Raw genomic sequence first — 20,137 nt, forward strand, 5'->3', positions numbered from 1 at the left:
AAAGTCATTTATATAAAAGCTTAAGTAGGCTTAGCACTCAGTTATGAATTTGGTCGCTGCTGCTAGCTGCATAGTCAAATCCTTCATGAGGAATTACTGATAAACAATGATCTCCTAAAATACATTTAGACCTTTTATAAAATAAGTTATTTTAAGTAGGCACTTAAGCATTACTCTGCCACCTAATTTTAAAAAGAGTAGTTAGCATGTAATATGGGTGGACTTAGGGCCTAATATCAAGAAAACTGGGTTTTAGTTCTCTTGCCCACTTAACCAGAAAAAGGCAAAGCTCTAGGCCTTAGGTTTCTTATTTATAAAACTCTTAATCTTCCTTCTAACATATCTAGGAACATCACAAACAATCCTGCAAAAACAGTCTAAGGATTCTTAAAACTACGAAACACGTTTCATCAACTACACTAAAAAATATAATGAAGACAAAAAAATTTTATTATTAGAAAAAATGAAAATCTGTATTTGGAATAAAAGACATTACTAGGGAAGATAGGTGGGGTGAAAAATAGGACTACAAATACACAGCTTTAAGTTCCAAAATGATAAATTTCTGTGAGTTAATATCCCTGAAGTCTCAGAGGAAAAACTGGTAATTCAGGCTATTAAAAAAAAAACAAAACAGACAATGCCCCAGTACTCTAAAGAAAGCAGCAGCAAGGTGCACCCAAGAGACTAATAACCATACAAAGAAATATTCTGGAGTGAGTATCTAGTGCTAACTGAAAAATCTGCTTGATGGCAAGTTACTAAACCATCCTGAAATATTAGGACAAGTAAATATGATTAGTAAAACCTCATCATCCACCAAGATCCTATACAAGTGTGCTCTATATACGCCATCATTTTGTTGAATCCCACCATACATGTAATTTTAAAGAAAATTTTATTTTATTTTAAATAAAAAATAAATGCTGACATTAAAAAGTTATTAAAAATAAAGTTTTGCTGCCTTCAAGAACACTAGAAACCATGTAAGACTGAAAACGAGAAGTGGGCTGTATCACATCGTGTGTCAGTAAAGCAATACGTGGCAGCTGATTTATATAAACCTCAGAAAATGAGGGGTGGGGTAGGGAATATCTGTGTTACAGATTAAAAGTGGTCTATGAGTCTTACCTAGTATTAGTAAAATTAGAGCAGTTTGAGAAAAAAAAAAAAACCAAGGAAAGAAGTGCATGGAAGGGGTTAAATTATACCAAGTAACATATAAAAACTCATATTGCTTATGCCCTATAGAATCATGTGATATGAAAACCAACAGCTAACACTGAAAACATTTAGAAAGCCTGTGCTTGAGCACAAAGTTAAAAAAAAAAAAAAGGAAATACGTTGGAAAAAAATAAAATTATAACCATTCATTTCATAATCATTCCATTTTTGTTATTATTCACTCATCACTATACTTACACTGATTATATATATAATTTGCCACAAAGATGCAAAATCTATGAGCTTCTCCCTACCTTCGGTTTTTAGTCAAAATGAATGCAAACAATCACGTGGGACTCAGCCTAGCAGTGACGTTAAATTCTGCTCTGTCAGAGGGAGAGCATCTGTCAAGCCCACATTTAAACTGCTGCCTGCCTGTGCAGCAGCTGAGGAGCCGTGGATTTCATATTACAGGCTAAAACCCCAGTAAAACTGCTCAAAATCCTTCCTGCAGCTGCCAGGCAACAACGAAAGAGAGTTAAATCCTGTTCTCTTCTAATACAATCGAAGCACTCCATTCTAGCCCTGGCTGCTTTACATTGTAGCTCTGTGTTATTACTAGAAATATGGATACTGAGAAGAGAATACAGCACTGCATTGTCCGGCCAGGAAAACAGCAGATGTAAAAAGCTTCAATGCATCAACTGTCGGGAAGAGTCAACAGTGCTCCAAACAGAACGAACAACTACAGCTCTTTTGTTTAAAGAAAGAGAAAGAAAATGAAAGAAGGGAAAAACCTCAGAAGACTAGGACCCATATGAACGAGGGTAACTCGGAGACAAGCAGACAGATGGACACTTTGGACACGGTGAAAAGCAATCGCAGGAGGCAGACTATTGGGGGATGTGCGCATGTTCGATAGCATCTTTTTTGCTGAAGTGATGGCGTGCCAAAAGTATTTTCAGTGGGCATGATCCTCTCCACATAAATGGCCTGACCAAGGAAGGTATGTCAATATCCTGTGTGTGATATTCATTTAAATGTCTGTTACCTTTTTATAGCTCTGGAGGCACTGATGTCTAATAAACAAGTTCATACAGTTCACTGTCCTTGAAACTATGAAAGGGTTTCTAAGTATATGATTTTAAAATTTGTCATTGTTTAGAAGACAAGCTGCCACTGCTTTATTCAAGTAAATATGTAGCTCGGAACAATTACGGATTGCAGAAAAGGGAAATAGTAACAAGATTTGCTTAAAGGATTCTCTGAGAAATTAAACTTAAAAAAAAAATCTGTAGCCCTCTGAAGAAAACATAGCAATCCTCTATCAAATTAGGTCAAAATGAATCCTTATCCAGTAAACTAAAGTGCTCTCTTAAAAATGGCTATCAAGAATCAGTGCAGTGAAATTACATTAAATAGTATCAAAGATGATCTTAACATTAAGAGCTTTTTTCAATCCTTTTAAAACAAAAGCTTAATATGTAACAGCTTTCAGTAAAATCTTCCCTCCTATATCCATCTCCGTAAATAAAGATAACAAATACAACCTATGAGACTATCAACAAATTTTAAATATCACCAAGCTGTAAGACACTAAAAGGAAAGCATTCGCATAAGCTCACACAAGGCAGTGTGAGTTTATGCACAGCACACCACCAGAGCAGATTTGCATGTTGTTACAGTGTCCGCGAATACAACTTTAAACAAAGAAATATCAATAGTTAGGAAAATTACCCCCTTCTGAAACAGTGAGCTTTTATTTTAAGCAACAGACTGATTCTACATGATCAAAACATAAGGCTGTTTTTGGTGACCATTTTTAAAGTGAAATTCAAAGACATAACATGAAAATACTTTGATATAAAAATATCAATGCAACAGCAATACAAGGTCAAAAATTAAACATAAATGTGGCTTCTGTGCTTCCAGGCTATATTAATATGCAGTAATGAACTACTGCCACAGTATGTGTGTGCAGGGTAGAAATAAATCTAATGAAGTGTTTTAGCAACAATCACAGAATAGAAACCCACAGCTAGGGAACTTAGAAATTTCTAAAATTTCCTACAGATCATCAAAGATCCTGATTTTTGCTCAATTTCACAGCACAACTCAATAACCTATTATTTAATAATCACCAAAAGAAACATTTTAAGACATATGTAAGCAATTCTTTATAAAATTAAGATCAAACAATTTTATCAGGCCCTATTATTATTACAGCTCAACATCAACTCTCATTCACAGGATGAATTTTTATTCCCTTAAAGAATGAAATCATGTTATTAAGCCAAAAAAGGGGGTTGTAAAAAATCTCAAGTCCCTCTTAATAACTCAATCTCGCCAATAAAACATTTTATAAGCTAGATATCTCAAAACAAGAGTGTAGAGTTTTTTATTCAAGCACCTCTTAAGCCTAGAACTGTTCCAAGAGACTAAAGATACCAACACTTTTAAAAGCCAAATGCTAAAAGTGTACGTGTGTGTGAAATAATGAAACAATATTTTACAGTCACAGTCTCCCCATGAACTTCAATCCATAAGATGTAAATACACATTAAAAACTTGATAATATTTAACAAATTAACAACTTTCATCTGTAAAACTATTTAAAATGCCAAAATATTTTAACTTTCTTGTCTTGTTCCCACTTAAGAATTAAAGTACAACAGGCAGTAACTGGAGAATAATTTTATCATTTAATAAAAGGAGGAATAGTTACTTTAACTTTACTTTCCTTTAACAGAAAAATTATGATAAATAGTTGAGAAATTTTTAATAAAGAATTTAAGCTAGACATGTACCACCATTTATCAATGGGAGATGAACAAATGAGTATATGTGGATTTCAAGCATGAGCAACTTAATATTTACAAACATACAAGTATCATAAATTTAAATTAAGATGCATCTCTGTCACCTATTACTACAAAATCATATAGGACCATAAACTACATGTTTATGCTAGGTAACAATACATAATAATTTGCTGCTTTCTGTAACACTGAAATACTTTAAAGACATCATTTTGGGTATAATGTTTTCATAAAAATACAATTTACCAATATGATATTTACCTTCATTCATTTTTTTCAGTCCTTTATTCAAAAACTCATTCAAACATCTGACCTTATGTTTATTGCTTCTTAAAGTATCGAATTTATACTTTTAAAAGATCTAAAATGATTAGACTTCAACCAGATTCCAAGCATTCTTATATCAACAGAAAGCTGATATACTTAATGTAGCTTTGGAATGTTTAAAATAGATTATCAAATAAATTTAAAAAGCAACTTTTGTTTCTTTTCAATTTACACATAACCCTTCATCTCTACTGGCTTCTTTATGAGGTGGGGGAAGAATTATTACTATTTATCAAATATTTTATTTGAAAATAAAAGCTCAGAAAGAGTTTCCTCATCTAAACAGAAGGGCCAACTATTTACAAGTATGAGGAGAGAGTTTCTAAATCAGAACACTTAGCTCTATTATTTTCAACTTAGCTCACAACAGAATTATGTTTTACTGGTACAGTGAATGGCCTTGGCCTTCATTAGAGTAATGTGAAATTAAAATTCATGTAAATAAACCTAATAAATAACAAACCAGATTCTATGTTTTTAAAACACCCAAACTTAAAAAGAAATAACTGCTAGTATCTCACAAAAAGATTAAATATTTCCTTACATTGAAGAAATAACCGTAACTTCTGTAAGTACTACATAATTTCAGATACTACAAATTATCAAAAGCTGGCGCCTGTGATATTACACTTTAGAAATTTGTTCAAATTCCCAACTACTTGCTCCTCCTAGTGGCTCTTACTAGAATAGCAGTACTTTCATTCATACGTATGTCTAACACTTCCAATCAATATTTTCAAAATACTTCACGTAAGTGAATTTTACTCTATAATTATTCAATTATATGAGGACTTCCATTATTTCCCCAAAATAATAAAATTTCATATCAAGGTTAAGCAAATCTGGTATTAACCATAAACCTCTCAATATCACAGGCTAAATAAATACATACATATATATGTATACATTATAATTTCAAATAAACAAATGCTCCTACAATAAATTTTTTAATTTACTAGTTTTCTTTTACTTAAAGAAACAATTGTCACAATAAGTTGAAAAAATTAAAAATACACATTAGTCCTCTTCTCAAAGTTCTTTTTTCCTTTTAATAGAATTCAAGCTATAGCTCCTTACCCATCCTCTACTCCCATGCCTTGATCCAGAAAAACTAAGAACTGAAAACCATTAACAAATCTGTGCTATGCACTGAAAAAACTCATTCAAAGATCAGTTCTCAATATGTGGCATCATGAACCTCCCATATTGACATTTCATAATTTTCCTAAACCTAGGGCTCTACGTGTCATGCTAGCATCAGTCCTAAAAATGTAATAAATTCTCCACATGCACATTTAGAACACAGCATAACTCAAAAATCTTCTAAAATGCATTCTGTGAAATTTTAAACTTTAAACAGTAGGATATAATAGCACCTATTGTCTATATTTTGTAAGAAATCTGAAAAGACTGTTCAAAGTAGTTCTTTGTTTAATTCTAACATGGAGATTCAACTGAGAGATAAGATAGGACTCTGTGAAGGCCACAGGTAATTAAAGATAATCAGCTGCTGTATTTTATAAATCAATCTTAAGTCTAAGTAAGGACAATGATCTCATGAATACCTCATATTTGAAGTGGAAGGTTAAAATTAGAAAAGGGTACTTGAAAATGTTCATCATTTATTACTGTCTTAAAATCCTGCACTGAAGTTACTGAACCCTGAAAATTAATTTTGACAGGTGCATCTTCTCATTGACTTTCTCAACACAGCAGGGGCCAATGGAAACATGCCAAGCAGTGTTCTGTGACTAACAGAACTCTGCCATAATCAACCTTGCACCGTCTGTCCCACAACTGATACATGACCATTTTATAATAAAAGGCTGCTCGCTGTGCACCATACCACCAATGGTTTGTCAAATCAATTTTAATTAACGCCAATAAATTTTCTATCTGCTCTCAGGCCTTCTTACATGGCCTCTTCTCAATAATCTAGTAACATTTTTCTCTTCTACATGCATACAACTTTTAATCTTTAACGTAAGTCAAAGGTACAAATGACCAGAGCTACTGAGATGATGAAATAAGTGGAAGAAAATCAATCCATCACCCCTCTCTAAAGTGCTCACTGTGCTCCAAAGGTCTATTTTTAAAGAAATTATTCCTGCTCTCAGGATGTTATGTTGCCAAGGGAAGACAAATTGTAAACTTTGTTCCTGGGTTTTCATATTTTCACAGCTTAAAAATTCCCATTTGCCCTAATTTTATTAGCATCCAAAGTCTCTTACAGGCAGTTCTGTAATATTGAGCATTTTGTAAACTTTTATGCTTCATCTTTACAGAATGACTGCGAGAGAGACAATGTGACTGAATTAGAAAATGATTACCAAAGAATAGCACTGATTGAGAAGAATACATTTTCAGCCGCCGATCTCTCACATCCCATTACTGGATATTTACAACATGCTTCAGTGGAGGAGAAGACACTGCTGCTTTGCAAAGATGAGCTGGAATGCCAAGAGGTCTCTGTTCCGCACCCATCTTATTGGTGTACTTGCTCTCGTGTTTCTTTTCGCTATGTTTTTATTTTTCAGTCATCATGACTGGCTGCCAGGCAGAGCTGGATTCAAAGAAAACCCTGTGACATACACTTTCCGTGGATTTCGTTCTACAAAAAGTGAGACAAACCACAGCTCTCTTCGGAACATTTGGAAAGAAACAGTCCCTCAGACTCTGAGGCCTCAAACAGCAACTAACTCCAATGACACAGACCTGTCACCACAAGGAGTTACAGGGCTGGAGAATACACTTAGTGCCAATGGAAGTATTTACAATGAAAAAGGTACTGGACATTCAAATTCTTACCATTTCAAATACATTATCAATGAACCTGAAAAATGCCAAGAGAAAAGCCCTTTTTTAATACTACTAATAGCAGCAGAGCCTGGACAAACAGAAGCTCGAAGAGCTATTCGGCAAACTTGGGGCAATGAAAGTCTAGCACCTGGAATCCAAATCACACGAATTTTTTTGCTGGGTGTAAGTATTAAGTTAAATGGCTACATTCAACGTGCAATACTGGAAGAAAGCAGACAATACCATGATATCATTCAACAGGAATATTTAGATACATACTATAATTTGACCATTAAAACACTAATGGGCATGAACTGGGTGGCAACATACTGTCCACATATTCCATATGTTATGAAAACTGACAGTGACATGTTTGTCAACACTGAATATTTAATACACAAGTTACTGAAGCCAGACCTGCCTCCTAGACATAACTATTTTACCGGTTACCTAATGAGAGGATACGCACCCAATCGAAACAAAGACAGCAAGTGGTACATGCCACCAGACCTCTACCCGAGTGAGCGCTATCCTGTCTTCTGTTCCGGGACTGGTTATGTTTTTTCTGGAGATCTGGCAGAGAAGATATTTAAAGTTTCTTTAAGTATCCGTCGTTTGCACTTGGAAGATGTATATGTAGGGATCTGCCTTGCCAAGTTGAGAATTGATCCTGTGCCCCCTCCCAATGAGTTTGTATTCAATCACTGGCGAGTTTCTTATTCAAGCTGTAAATACAGCCACCTAATTACCTCTCATCAGTTCCAGCCTAGTGAACTGATAAAATACTGGAACCATTTACAACAAAATAAGCACAATGCTTGTGCCAACGCAGCAAAAGAAAAGGCAGGCAGGTATCGCCACCGTAAACTACATTAGAAAAGACAACTTTTTTTTTTTTCAAATGTGCAGTCTGTAAAATATTGCTAAAAGCATGTATAGTTAAAACTGATTACATCCATAGGACAAGCTTTAGTTAAAAAGTCATCACATAAAGGAACCCAAAAACATTTTTTTTAATTTCTGAAGAAGGTAATTCTTAAAAATACAACATTATATAACAGAAAGGCAACCCAAAAGAATCTATTAAAAATCCACATAAGGGAATTCTATGTATTAGCATGCAATAACAGGCATGCATATGTCAGTGAATCAAGTCTTTTGTTAGGGGCCAAGAAGATGTGTTCACATATATTTTCCATATAAATTTTAAATTAAGAAATGGAGACAGTCAAAACACCCATCATTTTAGATTCAGTTTTTCACTTCAATATATAATTAAATGTAAATAAAACATTACTGTCAATTTTAAGGAAACTTTATAATTGTGCGAAGGACAAATTTTCTGACCTATTCTAGGGTTCTAAAAATCATAATCCATGCAATAAGATTTAGTTGAGTTATTCCATAAACATATTTATAAAGTTCAGAAGTTTCATCAGTGCAGCTCTCATCTAAGTATTCACTTTTTTAAAACAACTGAGACATTCATTTTCTTTTATTAATACTCACATACAGTGGGAGAAATTATTTTGACATGATGTGATAAAATGTGAAAAATCAATGTGTCTCAGGCTCAAGTTTTTATAAAAAAAATTAAATGTTTCAAAATAGAAAGTTTGTTTCCTCATTGGTGTTAAGGGCCAAGTTAGCACTTCAGTGATTTACTCAATTTGCCAGTTGCTGCACTCTCAAGGAACACCGCCACTTAACTTCAAGCATGCCTGAAAAAATATGTACCATTTCCTTCTGACTGAAGCAAAAGTGATTACTTACAGGCACAAAGAGAATGTACTGTTGAAAAAATATGAAGGATAAAGAGTGCAGCAACAGTTTCATTCAATACATTTTTAAGATGCATGTCTGCCAAACTGCAACATATGGGAAGTTTATTTCCTGACAGCAGGTGTACACATGCCAATACTTAATCACTGTATGGCACCTACTTCCTTCTCTGAGTGCCAAGTTTACAAACCTGCAGTTTTTAATTTGGTGGATGACAAATATTCTGCATCACCAATTAAAAACTTTCTGGGGGGATGGGGGAAAACTACAAATGTTTGATGAACATTTGATTCTAGGATGAACAATGTATACAATGCACTTTTATCAAGTTTTTAATAAACAAAGTTTAAAAAACCCTTTATTGAGTGTTATAGTCCAAATATTTCACAGTAATTTCATTTGGTTCCATTACAAATTTTAAAATCAAGAAATACTAACCCATTAATATTAAAACAAGTGTTTTTATTTCATACAAGTATATAAATTTATTAATCTTAATTTGGGTGTTACTTATCCTAATTCTCATAACAATCACTGTTATCCTTTATTCCATTCTGAAGAGATAATGCATCGAAACAGAACTGTAAGATGTTAAAGTTCAGAATCAGAGAAAATGCTTCAGTACTTGTTATTTAATGTGTTGAATTCTATTTATAATCAACTTACCTCTCATTTCCAATTCAGTAGCCTAAGTGTTCTACTCTACATAGAATAATCCTGAAAGCTGAGCCATATTACCCCTCAGATCTTGGTTAAGTCTGTTTTTCACTTAATTTATTCTGCATGATTACAAAAAGACTAAAATTACTAAATATCAAAATTACTACACATGTAAGAGGACAATACCAAATTAGATAAGTAAGTTTGATGAAAAACAAAAGAAATTCTTCCCTCAATACAGGGTAATTCCCTCATTAATACTTTAGAAGTTGTTTTTTTTTTTTAAGTGTATGTATATGCATGTGTGCATGCACAGGTACGTACTCACAAACAGAATCCAAACACTATTTGTCAAAATTATTATTATACTGCAGTATCTTTAAAGATAGTATTTTTCTTCCAGAAAAATTCAAGTTTAAAAAGATGACTTACAAAAACCAGAATTCCTAACAGAAAACTAAATTTCTATCTCAGGCATCCATTTAAAGTCATTTCTATATCCATGATAATACTATCCTGAAAACTGATAGTAATCTGATGACACTCTGAGTTCTCAAAGAGCACTGGATCAAATAGTAAAGTTTTACAGTACTGCCAAAAATCCTTAGTTTAAAATAAATATTCTATTATTCATTTATTTTTGACCTTCCACTCTTAACATGCAAGCTATTTCTTCAGCAAAATATGAATTTTCATACTATGGTATTTAAAAATATGATATTTAAACATCTCACCAAATATTAGTTGTACCTTATTTATGCCCAGGACTATGTAATTTTTATTATATACAAAAATATAATTTTAAATGACAGCACTGCATTTGGTCTGAGAAAAAATTATAGGAATAACTATGCAATCTTTATGTTCATAGTGCTAATAGATATTTTGGAAGCTAAAAATACCAAAATTTTCTATACTTGCACTAGTTTATTTTGATCAAGAATATAGGTGATCAAATTCTAATTCAAGTAAATAATTTAAATTTCTCACCTCTTAATATACATATAACCACATATTATCAACTGGAATCGTATTAATATCTATTACCAAAACCCCTATAAAAATATTAACAATGGCAGCAGGAACTGCTTACTGACTGAGCATGTACTGTGTTCAAGCACTTTACATACATGATCTCATGTAATCTTTATAAATAACACTAAGGAGAGAAAGACTCCTAGAAGGGGTTAAATACCTAAGATCACACAGCTAGCAAAGCAGCGGGGTTTCTCTTCAAAGACTTAACCATCATGCTATGTTGTTTTCTATTTCACACGTGACACCTGCCAGAAGGTCCAAAACACTAAGCAGAAATGGCCTGTCTTCTATTCTCCTATTCTATGCCTACTCTTCCCCTTTTGCTAGGATCTTCAGGGCTTCATGACCATTTCTGCGCACCAGAGGGACACTGGGTGTTGGACACAAATAAAGAGAAGGAAAGGAGAGGAAATCTGATCCCGCAGTCATTTTTTCTCCTTTTCAGCAGGTGATGTCTGGGGGCCAGAAACGTAGAAAAGCTAAGAATTACTAGCTTAACTCTTGCTCCTTTTGGGCACTGAGACACACCTGTAAACAACAGGCAGGTGGCACTTAGAAATTATGTAAAATGTGCTTCTTTTGAAGCACAATTTCATCACTTTTAATAGATAAAAGCAGCACTGCATTTACTCTGTGGGTCAGTCAACAACTGGTTTGTGATGAGGCAGTGAAACCCGTTTAACCAGCTGATTCCGTCTGTTTTCAGTTTTTACTGCTTAACTACAAAATTTGACTATTACATTAACACACATTTAAGAAGCCAAAAAAATCTCTTCTATACATACATTCTAACATACCTCACAGAGCATCAGTGCAGCACTGAACATCACTCCTAGGAGACAGGTGATGAACACTGAACGCTAAAAGGTGGTATCTTGAGTTTCAGGAAGAAACCTGCTGCCGCATACTCCACCCACACACACAACCCCCCCCACACACACACTCTCTTCCAAGCAGGATCTAACAGGAAACCTTACTACTTTCAAGATACGATTTGCCCGAGAGGGAACATTTCTGTATCTATAGGAACTGTTTCCCCTCCTTTACCAGCAAACGTCTGGGCTGAAGGACAGTTGGGGCGAAAGCAACTGCCTCCATCTGCTGATTAACCTCATAATTTCACCTTCCACCTGAATCCTACAGACTCTAAATCTGAATTTCACTTTAAACAGTATCCTAAACACTTAAATAAAAAAAAAAAGAGAAATTAACATGATCACAAAAAATAAAAATTAAATAACAGAAAGCTTAACATTTCATCTGAAACTCATGATTATATGAGTTTTTAATTAAATGTTTAAAAGATACTAATTTATACAATATAATAAAACTAACAGGGTTATTGGCTTCAGTGTCATAACTAAAATGCAATTAAAAACATACATTCAAACACAGACAACAAAAAGAATTAGCACGAGATTCAGACAGCAATGAGAATCTTCTAACGTGCTGGCAGATTTTCTTTGGGAAGCTACTCCACCCTCAAATAAGAAAGTTTTAGGAAAACTTTCCATCAAGGTACACTACCACGCACTAGCCGAGCTAAGACAATCAGAGACCCTGTCTTTCAGCAATCTGAATCCTGACAGAAACACACATGCACTGAGGCACACAAACCTGCGCAAAGCAAATGGCTGGAGCTAATTCGTTTGAACTTCAGCACCCTGCAGAAATTGCCCATTCATTCTTGCTGCCTAAATCCCCAGAGCTGCTATGGGTTCCTGTCCCTTCTACCATTTGGTTCTTTAATTTTATGAACTCACCCATAACATTCTGATACTTTTTTGGTTTGTTATCACTTCAGTTAGTCAATTTTTGCCTGTAACCAAAGAATCCTAAGTGACAGAAAACCTACTACTGCAAATTCTGCAGTAATAAAGTTGTTCTTAGGTCCTGTGATGACTCCACAGTGCTCTGTATGACCATGCCCTCCGTGTGCTTTGCCACCTGAGCAAATGAGGAGTGTAAAGGGATCCAAGAACAACTTCTCTGTTAAAGAAAACAGGCTGAAAATTTTGGAGCTGTTCATAATCCGTATCCATGGCCATGCCTTCCAAGACTACAAAGTAGTTTTTGTACATATAATACAGCCGAGGCTATGTTGCTGTAGATGCCTTATTACTAAGGAGGGGCCAGGAAAACAGGGTTTGGGGGTTTTGTTTCTCAAGTCACACCACCATGAGACAGAGTCAACGTGTCTCCCAAGTGACCACACCAAGGGCTGCTTGAGCCTGGTGCCATCGGAGCTTAGAAATTAGCGGACAGAAGACAGAACCACACCTTCACGTTTGCTATTTAAAAGTATATTCCTTTATCAGACATCTCTTCGTCTCCTGATAAGGGTTAAAAAAAAAAAACAAAGCTATGAATGTCTTCCTGGTATATTTATGTAAGAGACGGAAGAGAATGAATGACTCCTCTATACTGAAAAAAGAAAGCTTATAGCTGGGCAAAACAAGACCAGTAATTTTTTACAAAAAATAAAATAAAGTTCTTAATCAAAGTCCACAAGCATATAAGTTTAAAGTATCTGACTATCTTTAAGTACACGTATTTAACAGTATATTTAAACCCAGTTATCTCCTCTCATCTCCAAATTGAGTAATTTTTCATCCCTTCCTGTCTCAGTGAATGACTGTATCCAGTCAGTGGCCACATCAAAATATCACGAGTCATCCTTGCTACTTCCTTCTCTTGTTAGCCCCTGTAACTATCTGTCCCCCCAAACCTGCTGCACAAACTTTAAGGCCCCTCATATCACAGGACATTTCTAAGCAAAGAGTATGGTGCTAAAGCTCAAGAAGTGTCAATTTTCCTCAAAATAAATTCAGTACAGATGAAACTGCACAGATCAGATTTACCATGCTAAATTCTACAACTCTAATATTAGGCCAATTGAAATTCTTGAGTCCAGTCCTCCTCAGAGTTGAAGAAACATCTAAAAGTCCATTCACTTGATAATTATTTCCTGAGAGCTTAGGCGTTAAGACATGAGCTGTAGATACCCCGATAAATAAAAATAATCATTAAGCTGTTGAGTTAATACTCCTTCGACAGAGAAGGCCATGTATCAGATCTCCATACAAATAAGTGGAAAGGACAACTGTGCCATCTGTCAGGAAGGAAAGACACAGTGCTCTGCAAGCATGTAACAGGGGATCTGATCTAATCTGTGTTGCCCAGGGTCACAGAAGTCTTCTCTGAGAAAATGTTTATGTTAACATCTAAGAGAGAACTAGATGTTAATCAGGCAAACGGAACAATCCCCAGAAGAGCGATTAACAGGTACAATGGCCCTGAGGTTGGAGTAAACTATGGCACAAAAATAAAAGAGGAAGATTGTTAGGAGTTGATGCCAGAAAGGTAAAATTAAAGACAGGGACAGGTAAAATGACACGAAGACTGTAGTACGTATTAAGAATTACAGTTTTCAATCCCAAGAGTAATGGAACACCATTGATGATACAGCAGCATTTGGAAGAAAAAAAAAAAAAAAAACACTGAGGCTAGCTCATGCCTAATAGCTCCAATCTTAAGTGTCTGAAGCACACTGGCTGGAACATGAGGACAGACCGAAGAGACACATGAGTGACAGAAGACCAACTGTGAGACTGCTGCATAGTCCAGGAAGACACAAAAACGGCTGGGCCAGGAAGGATGGTAGTGACGTGGAGATAAGGAATTCCAGAGAGGTCAGGAGGGAAGGCCTTCACGATGTGTGGATTCTGGAGGTGAGGGAGAGGGGGTAAGTGGCCTAAGATCCTGGCGGGGGGACTGAGGGGATGCGGCACCATTTACCAAGAAAGTAAACACTGTATAAGAACCTGATTCACCAAGGAGAACAAAATAAAAAGCCACTAAAATAACATATAAAAGGACTGCCTAGTGGCACTGAGGGACTATGTACTGCAAAGCATCAACAATAATAAATTTTAACTACTCTACAAGCGTATGAAAGAATGGAAGGTAACTAAAATTATACATGTAATATGAGTTTAAGAAACATTCATTCAATAACTACTTTTCAAGCAACATCTATGGCCCAGTACTCTGTTCTCAGCACTGGGGATATGGTGAAGGGAAAGAAAGATGTGGTTCCTACCTTCAGATCCTCATATTCGAAGAAAATTGTCAATGTAAACAAACAAACAGGAACATGAGAAGAAAAAAAACAGGGACGTCTTCCTGGAAAAGTGGCCTTTAAACTGAGATCTGCATTTTGAAGAGCCAGTCTTATTCAGAGCAAGAGGAAGAATGATCCAGGCAAACAGAACTTCAAACAAACACAAAGGCCAGAAGGTTGAGAAGAACTTGACAAGTTCATAGAAAAAACAGAAAAAAGCCAGTGAAGCAGAACCGAAGCTAGGAAGGCCTTTCTTAGCAACTTTACTCTACAGCAGAAGGTTATGGATAGAATTCAGAGGGTCCCTCATTTGGATGTGAAAAAAATTCATAATTTTATTTTCACCAACCTCTAACAGAAGTTGACATTTCCTTCTTTCATGAATGTAGGCAACAAACCACACTACTATTAACAGCGGTTGTGACTCTGTCCCCAATGGAAATCAAGTACTTTCATATCACATTACAACTCTTACAGATATCCTGAAATATTGTGTATGTTCATACTTAAAAATTCTCGCACTTATTAGATTTGTCACTGGGTCTTGTTATATAATGCATTAGTAAAAGCAGCACAAAGCACCATATCATAAATTTGTATTTCTCAAATATCTTTATAATTTTATTTCAATATAACTGGCTTTCTTTGTTACCTTATGTATTTTATTTTATGCATTGGAACACTATAGAGAGAGAGAACTCAAAGGATTCTACTAAGTGGGTCTACATCACAAAAAAAAAAAAAAGAACATCTTATCTAGAATAAAAGAAATGTAAGTCTATCAACTAAATGCAACTGTTGGTGCATGTTTGGGTTCTATTTGCAACAACTGAACTACAAAAAGAGATTTTGCAGAAAAATCAAGGAAACTGGAAAATGAACTGGGTATTAGGTGATACCTACAAATTATTACTTATTTTGTTATATGTGATAATGCTTCTGTCGCTAGGTTTTCTTAAAAAAGGCCCATTTTTTTAAGAAGTGCAAAGTACGTAAGAAGAAAATGTTAGCATCTGGGTTTTGCTTTACAATACTCCAGGGAACAGCTAAAGAAAAAGTGTTTAAAAAATAATTATAGAGTCTCTGTGATGAGTAGATAAAAAACCATACACTATTTTCTCTAATTATATTTATGTTTGAAAGTTTCCATAACTAAGAAAAAACCCTGGCGGGGGTGGGAGGGGAGCATTTGGTAACCGCCTTGCAAAAGAGCCCCTCAGAGGGAAAAAAGATTGCAAAGAGGCACTGTTTGTTGGAAAAAAAAAAAAAAAATAAGTGCTCCTTTCTCCAGGCTGATGATGTCCTAGACCAAGTCACCTAACCTGATGAGGGTGCAAGCTACCTAAGGCGTTTCCTCTTTCTTCCCCCACTGTGTGCAGGGAAGACAGGCATCATGAACACTTGCTCCGGCATTGTTCCCATCCTGTGAGAGGGCACCACCTGTGTAATGGCACTCAATTCAAAGAAAAAATAACCTACTCTCATTATATCAATTGCCAGGCCTAGAAAATTAGTTTTTGATCAAACTAGCACAACCTGGCATTAGAAATAGCAATGGTTTAGGAAAAATAGTAAGTTATATCTTAAGCTAACAGGAAGTTCTTGATAGTGCAAAGTTTTACCAATAAAAATTTAATTCCTTCAGTACTAAGAAATACATCTTATTTTCTCACTGCTGTTAGTCTGAAATCCAAATCCATCAGTAATAATTTTCATTTAATATTCCTGCATTTCCTAAGATAAACAGAAATAGTTTTAACTACAGTACACAGGCAATAGCCATTACGCAAACGTCTTTTAACACTTTTTAAATAAATCAAACTAAACAGAATGAGATGTTAGTCCTAAAGCTGAATCAGTAATCTAAAGAACTACATCATACCCACTTGGATAGATGAGTCAGACACACCAAAAGGAAGAGAAGTCACAATGGCAAAGCCTGCCTGAGCAGTGACCGAAGCTGAAGGCTCCCTGGCCTTGCAACAGGTCTTTTACTGAAGAGATGCAACTCTCAAGCTGATATTTCATTAATACCATTCCTCTAATACCATTAAGTGTTTAGAAGGTATAATTCAATATGTGCTCATTATGCAAGCATATCGTTAACACTCTGATTTTCCAAGTAGCTTCTCTGCAGGGAGAACATGTATGTGCTGGACAGAATAACTCAGTGCCCAGTGCCCAGGGCAGTTATATTCCTCCCTGTAAATTAATAAATCAGCATTTGGCACCTCAAATACTACTCTTTCGTAAGCCCAAGCAATGGATCAGTCTCCCCCAGTGCACTAATACTACCCAGTTCCTCAGCCTCTCTCTGGAAATGCCACTCTATTAGGCAACTTGGGATCCACAAAACTGATCTTTGCCGGGCAGTCTAATCCACCCTGCTCCTTACCACCAGCAGTGAGTGATGCTTTGATCTGTTACGTAACAAAGATTGTGCTGCAAATTCTTCAGGTACTTAGAACCAGACTGTATGACTATGGATTGGTCTTCAGTGATCTACAAGAGGGTTCCAATATGAACTATAAATGTAGTATGACCAGTGTGTCATAGTGAAGCGTGTTTTTATAAAATCTACTATCCTAGGAATCAACTCTTTGACTTTCATGGTAATTTGTAAAAATGTTATGTTGACTTGATTTTGAAATAATTTTGTGTTTGACCTTATATTCTCCTGCACAAACCTAAATGTTAAGGAACAAATGCTTTTTCAAAGACAACATAAAATATGACTTCAACCACAAGACAGCTACCTGAGTTCTATGGCATGACTTCTGTCTCCAATTAAAACAAAAATAAAAGTTTTAAAAAGCTTAGTTCCTTGGCATTTCAAATGAATATGTCTTCAACTTATTACAGCAAAGCACCATTCTGAAATTTCAAACAAGAACTTAGTTTTTAAATAGTAAGATTTGTCCAGGCCAGAAGCAACTAATCCAGTTTAAAAAAAACAGATATTTAAAATAAACATTTGAACAGTCACTCACAGAGGAACATGAGAAGCAGGAAAAACAAGAATAACATTATAAGAAACATCCACCAAGAAACAGACCTGGAAAAGAAACCAAAACTTAGAATCAAAGATCAAATGAGGCTGGTAGGGTATGGGACAGAGGGGAGACTAAGGGATACTGACTACCCAATAACTAGTAAGAGAAAAATACTGAGACACTAAGAAGATAAAATCTGAATATAAAATTTATACAAAAGATTAGAAATTTACTGAAGATTTAAATCAATTTATGAAGACCTAGAAATTAATACAGCAAAGTAAAACTCAGCCAGCCAACAGAGAAGTACCCATGAAGAAAATATATAAACACCCAATGACAGTATTAACCAGTTGTTAATACACTAGGGTTTTTTTCATTTGAATGAAATGATTCAAATCATGTCATGAACTTTAAGTATTAAGTATTAATTTTTCCCTCAAATTAAGGAAGAAAAATACATAAAATGAAATCATGTTTATGTTAAAAAAATAGTAGTCTAAAAATATACTGAGTTAGAATTTAAAATTGATGAAATATGTTCAATAATACACTAATTTCATTAAAATTGAATGGATTAAATAAATATGTAGTGATGAAGATAAAAAGAAATTAGAATAAAAGGCTATAGTGTAGTACATCCAAGAGAGAATATTAAATTTAAGGAAAATTCGAAGTTTGCTTTTGGGAATGTCTGATTCATATATAACTGTAGCATTATATACGGAACTACAATGAAAAGAATTTATACAATCACACTGAAATCTCATAGCATAAATTTTTATATGAACAAAATACCGTAATATTTCCAAACTGGTTTCTGTTTTCTCCTGAACAGAGAAAATCACTTTGAAACAAAGTGATGTTAACATTATTATTTAAAATTATGCAATGGTTTCTAAATTATTCTAACATGTATGCCAAGAATAGTTTTGTCTATGCTTCTTTCAAAAATAAGTCTCAGGAAAAAAATTAATAAGTAAGTCTTGGGAATTCTGTGATCATGGCATTAACTATACGGTCACTGGTAGAATATTTTTAATTTTAAAGGTATGTTACAGACAGTATTAAAATCTCTACTACATTTTGGATAAACCAATAATTACTCTCTAATGGAATGCAAAACTAAATTAATGGAGCTTAATTATATAGGCTTACACCAAAAGTACCATTCATTGTTCAGTGGATTTTCAATGAATCTCAACAAGATACATAAACTGAAAGCAACAGTGTAAAAAAGCAGTATTATAAAAATAACTTTTACTTTATAGGCATTAAAATTCCCTGACACTTAATATTTTCTGTATTATTATTCATTTTTTCTAAGTATATTAGCATCAAAATGCTGACTATGCTGACAAAATATTAAGGTAAAATGAGATTTTAATACCCTTAAGAATGCATCAATGTAAAGAGATTAATACCCACCCATCTAAATAAGTGTTCAATCCATGTATCCACCCAATTAACTAAAGTGGGGGGGAGCAGTTCCTTCTGTATTATTCAGTATAAAAAGTTCATAAAATATATGTAATATTACAAATATTTCTGTGATAACTACAACTAATTCAATGCTACAAACACCAATGAAAGGAACAATGCTAAACAAGGTACACCTGAACACATTTAAAACCTTGAAGAAATCCCAGATTAAGTTACTATAATATCATTTTTCAGATAAGAAAACTGATGCCTAATTTGCTACAACAGAGAAAGAAATTTTAACAGAAGTCTCTCTTCTATCTCCCTTATATCTAGCTATGCTCCAAATCTATAACAAGCATATCACTCTCAAAAAAAAAAAAAAAAAAAAAAACCAAAACAAAAAAACTGGAAAAATCACTAGGGGAAAACTACCATAAAGGGATACAAGGGAAGCTCTGAGTACAGAGAAAAAACACTGTTCAATTTCGTGATGAAAACTAAGAAAAGTTATGAAAATGTAGATTTAATTAAAAAATAAACAATGCACAAAATACTAATATGTTAACACTTAAGTATTATTCATGTAACAGGTAGTAAATGTACAAAATTAACTTTCAAAAGCTTAAGACATAGAGGGGTTACTGAGAAAAAGCATCTGATGTTTTGTTTTGTTTAGGAAGTACAGCTTCACATCATCGCTCAGGCTAACAGAGGACAGAACCACCCTGGCTCCCTGAAACTGAAGGGAGCCAACAAGTTCCGAAAATCTTTCAAATGTAATATAATATTCTCAAGCAAAGTAATATGCCAATCTAAGTGCAGAATGCAGAAAATTATAAATTATAAAAGTAATACTTCTACTTATAATTCTATGACCACATATTAAAATTTCAACACTTTATATACTTTTTTGGATCTAAGCAAATAATTTAAATCTAAATAAATTTCTTTCTATACATGAGCTCTAATGGGTAAATGGAAAAGCCTAATGTAGTTAAGCTGTCACA

General features: G+C 34.4%; 2 protein-coding genes across 2 annotated transcripts in view; one reads left to right on the forward strand and one right to left on the reverse strand.

The window, feature by feature from the left end:
- The window catches only part of CDC73 (cell division cycle 73), an 81,313-nt gene that overhangs the window by 32,929 nt on the left and 28,247 nt on the right, over positions 1-20,137 (reverse strand). The gene's annotated exons all lie outside the window — the stretch shown is intronic.
- B3GALT2 (beta-1,3-galactosyltransferase 2) lies at positions 1,560-9,252 on the forward strand. Its single transcript, XM_010974037.3, has 2 exons — positions 1,560-2,170; positions 6,596-9,252. Exon 2 carries the CDS (start codon positions 6,717-6,719, stop codon positions 7,983-7,985), a length of 1,269 nt encoding a protein of 422 aa, XP_010972339.1. The 5' UTR covers positions 1,560-2,170; positions 6,596-6,716; the 3' UTR covers positions 7,986-9,252.

This window comes from Camelus bactrianus, chromosome 23 (genome assembly GCF_048773025.1).
Source record: "Camelus bactrianus isolate YW-2024 breed Bactrian camel chromosome 23, ASM4877302v1, whole genome shotgun sequence".
Classification (NCBI taxonomy): Eukaryota; Metazoa; Chordata; class Mammalia; order Artiodactyla; family Camelidae; genus Camelus; species Camelus bactrianus.

What these genes read in the sequence shown, in the direction of transcription:
- B3GALT2 (XM_010974037.3), top strand. Translation starts at nt 6,717, where the DNA reads ATGCTTCAGTGGAGGAGAAGACACTGCTGCTTTGCAAAGATGAGCTGG.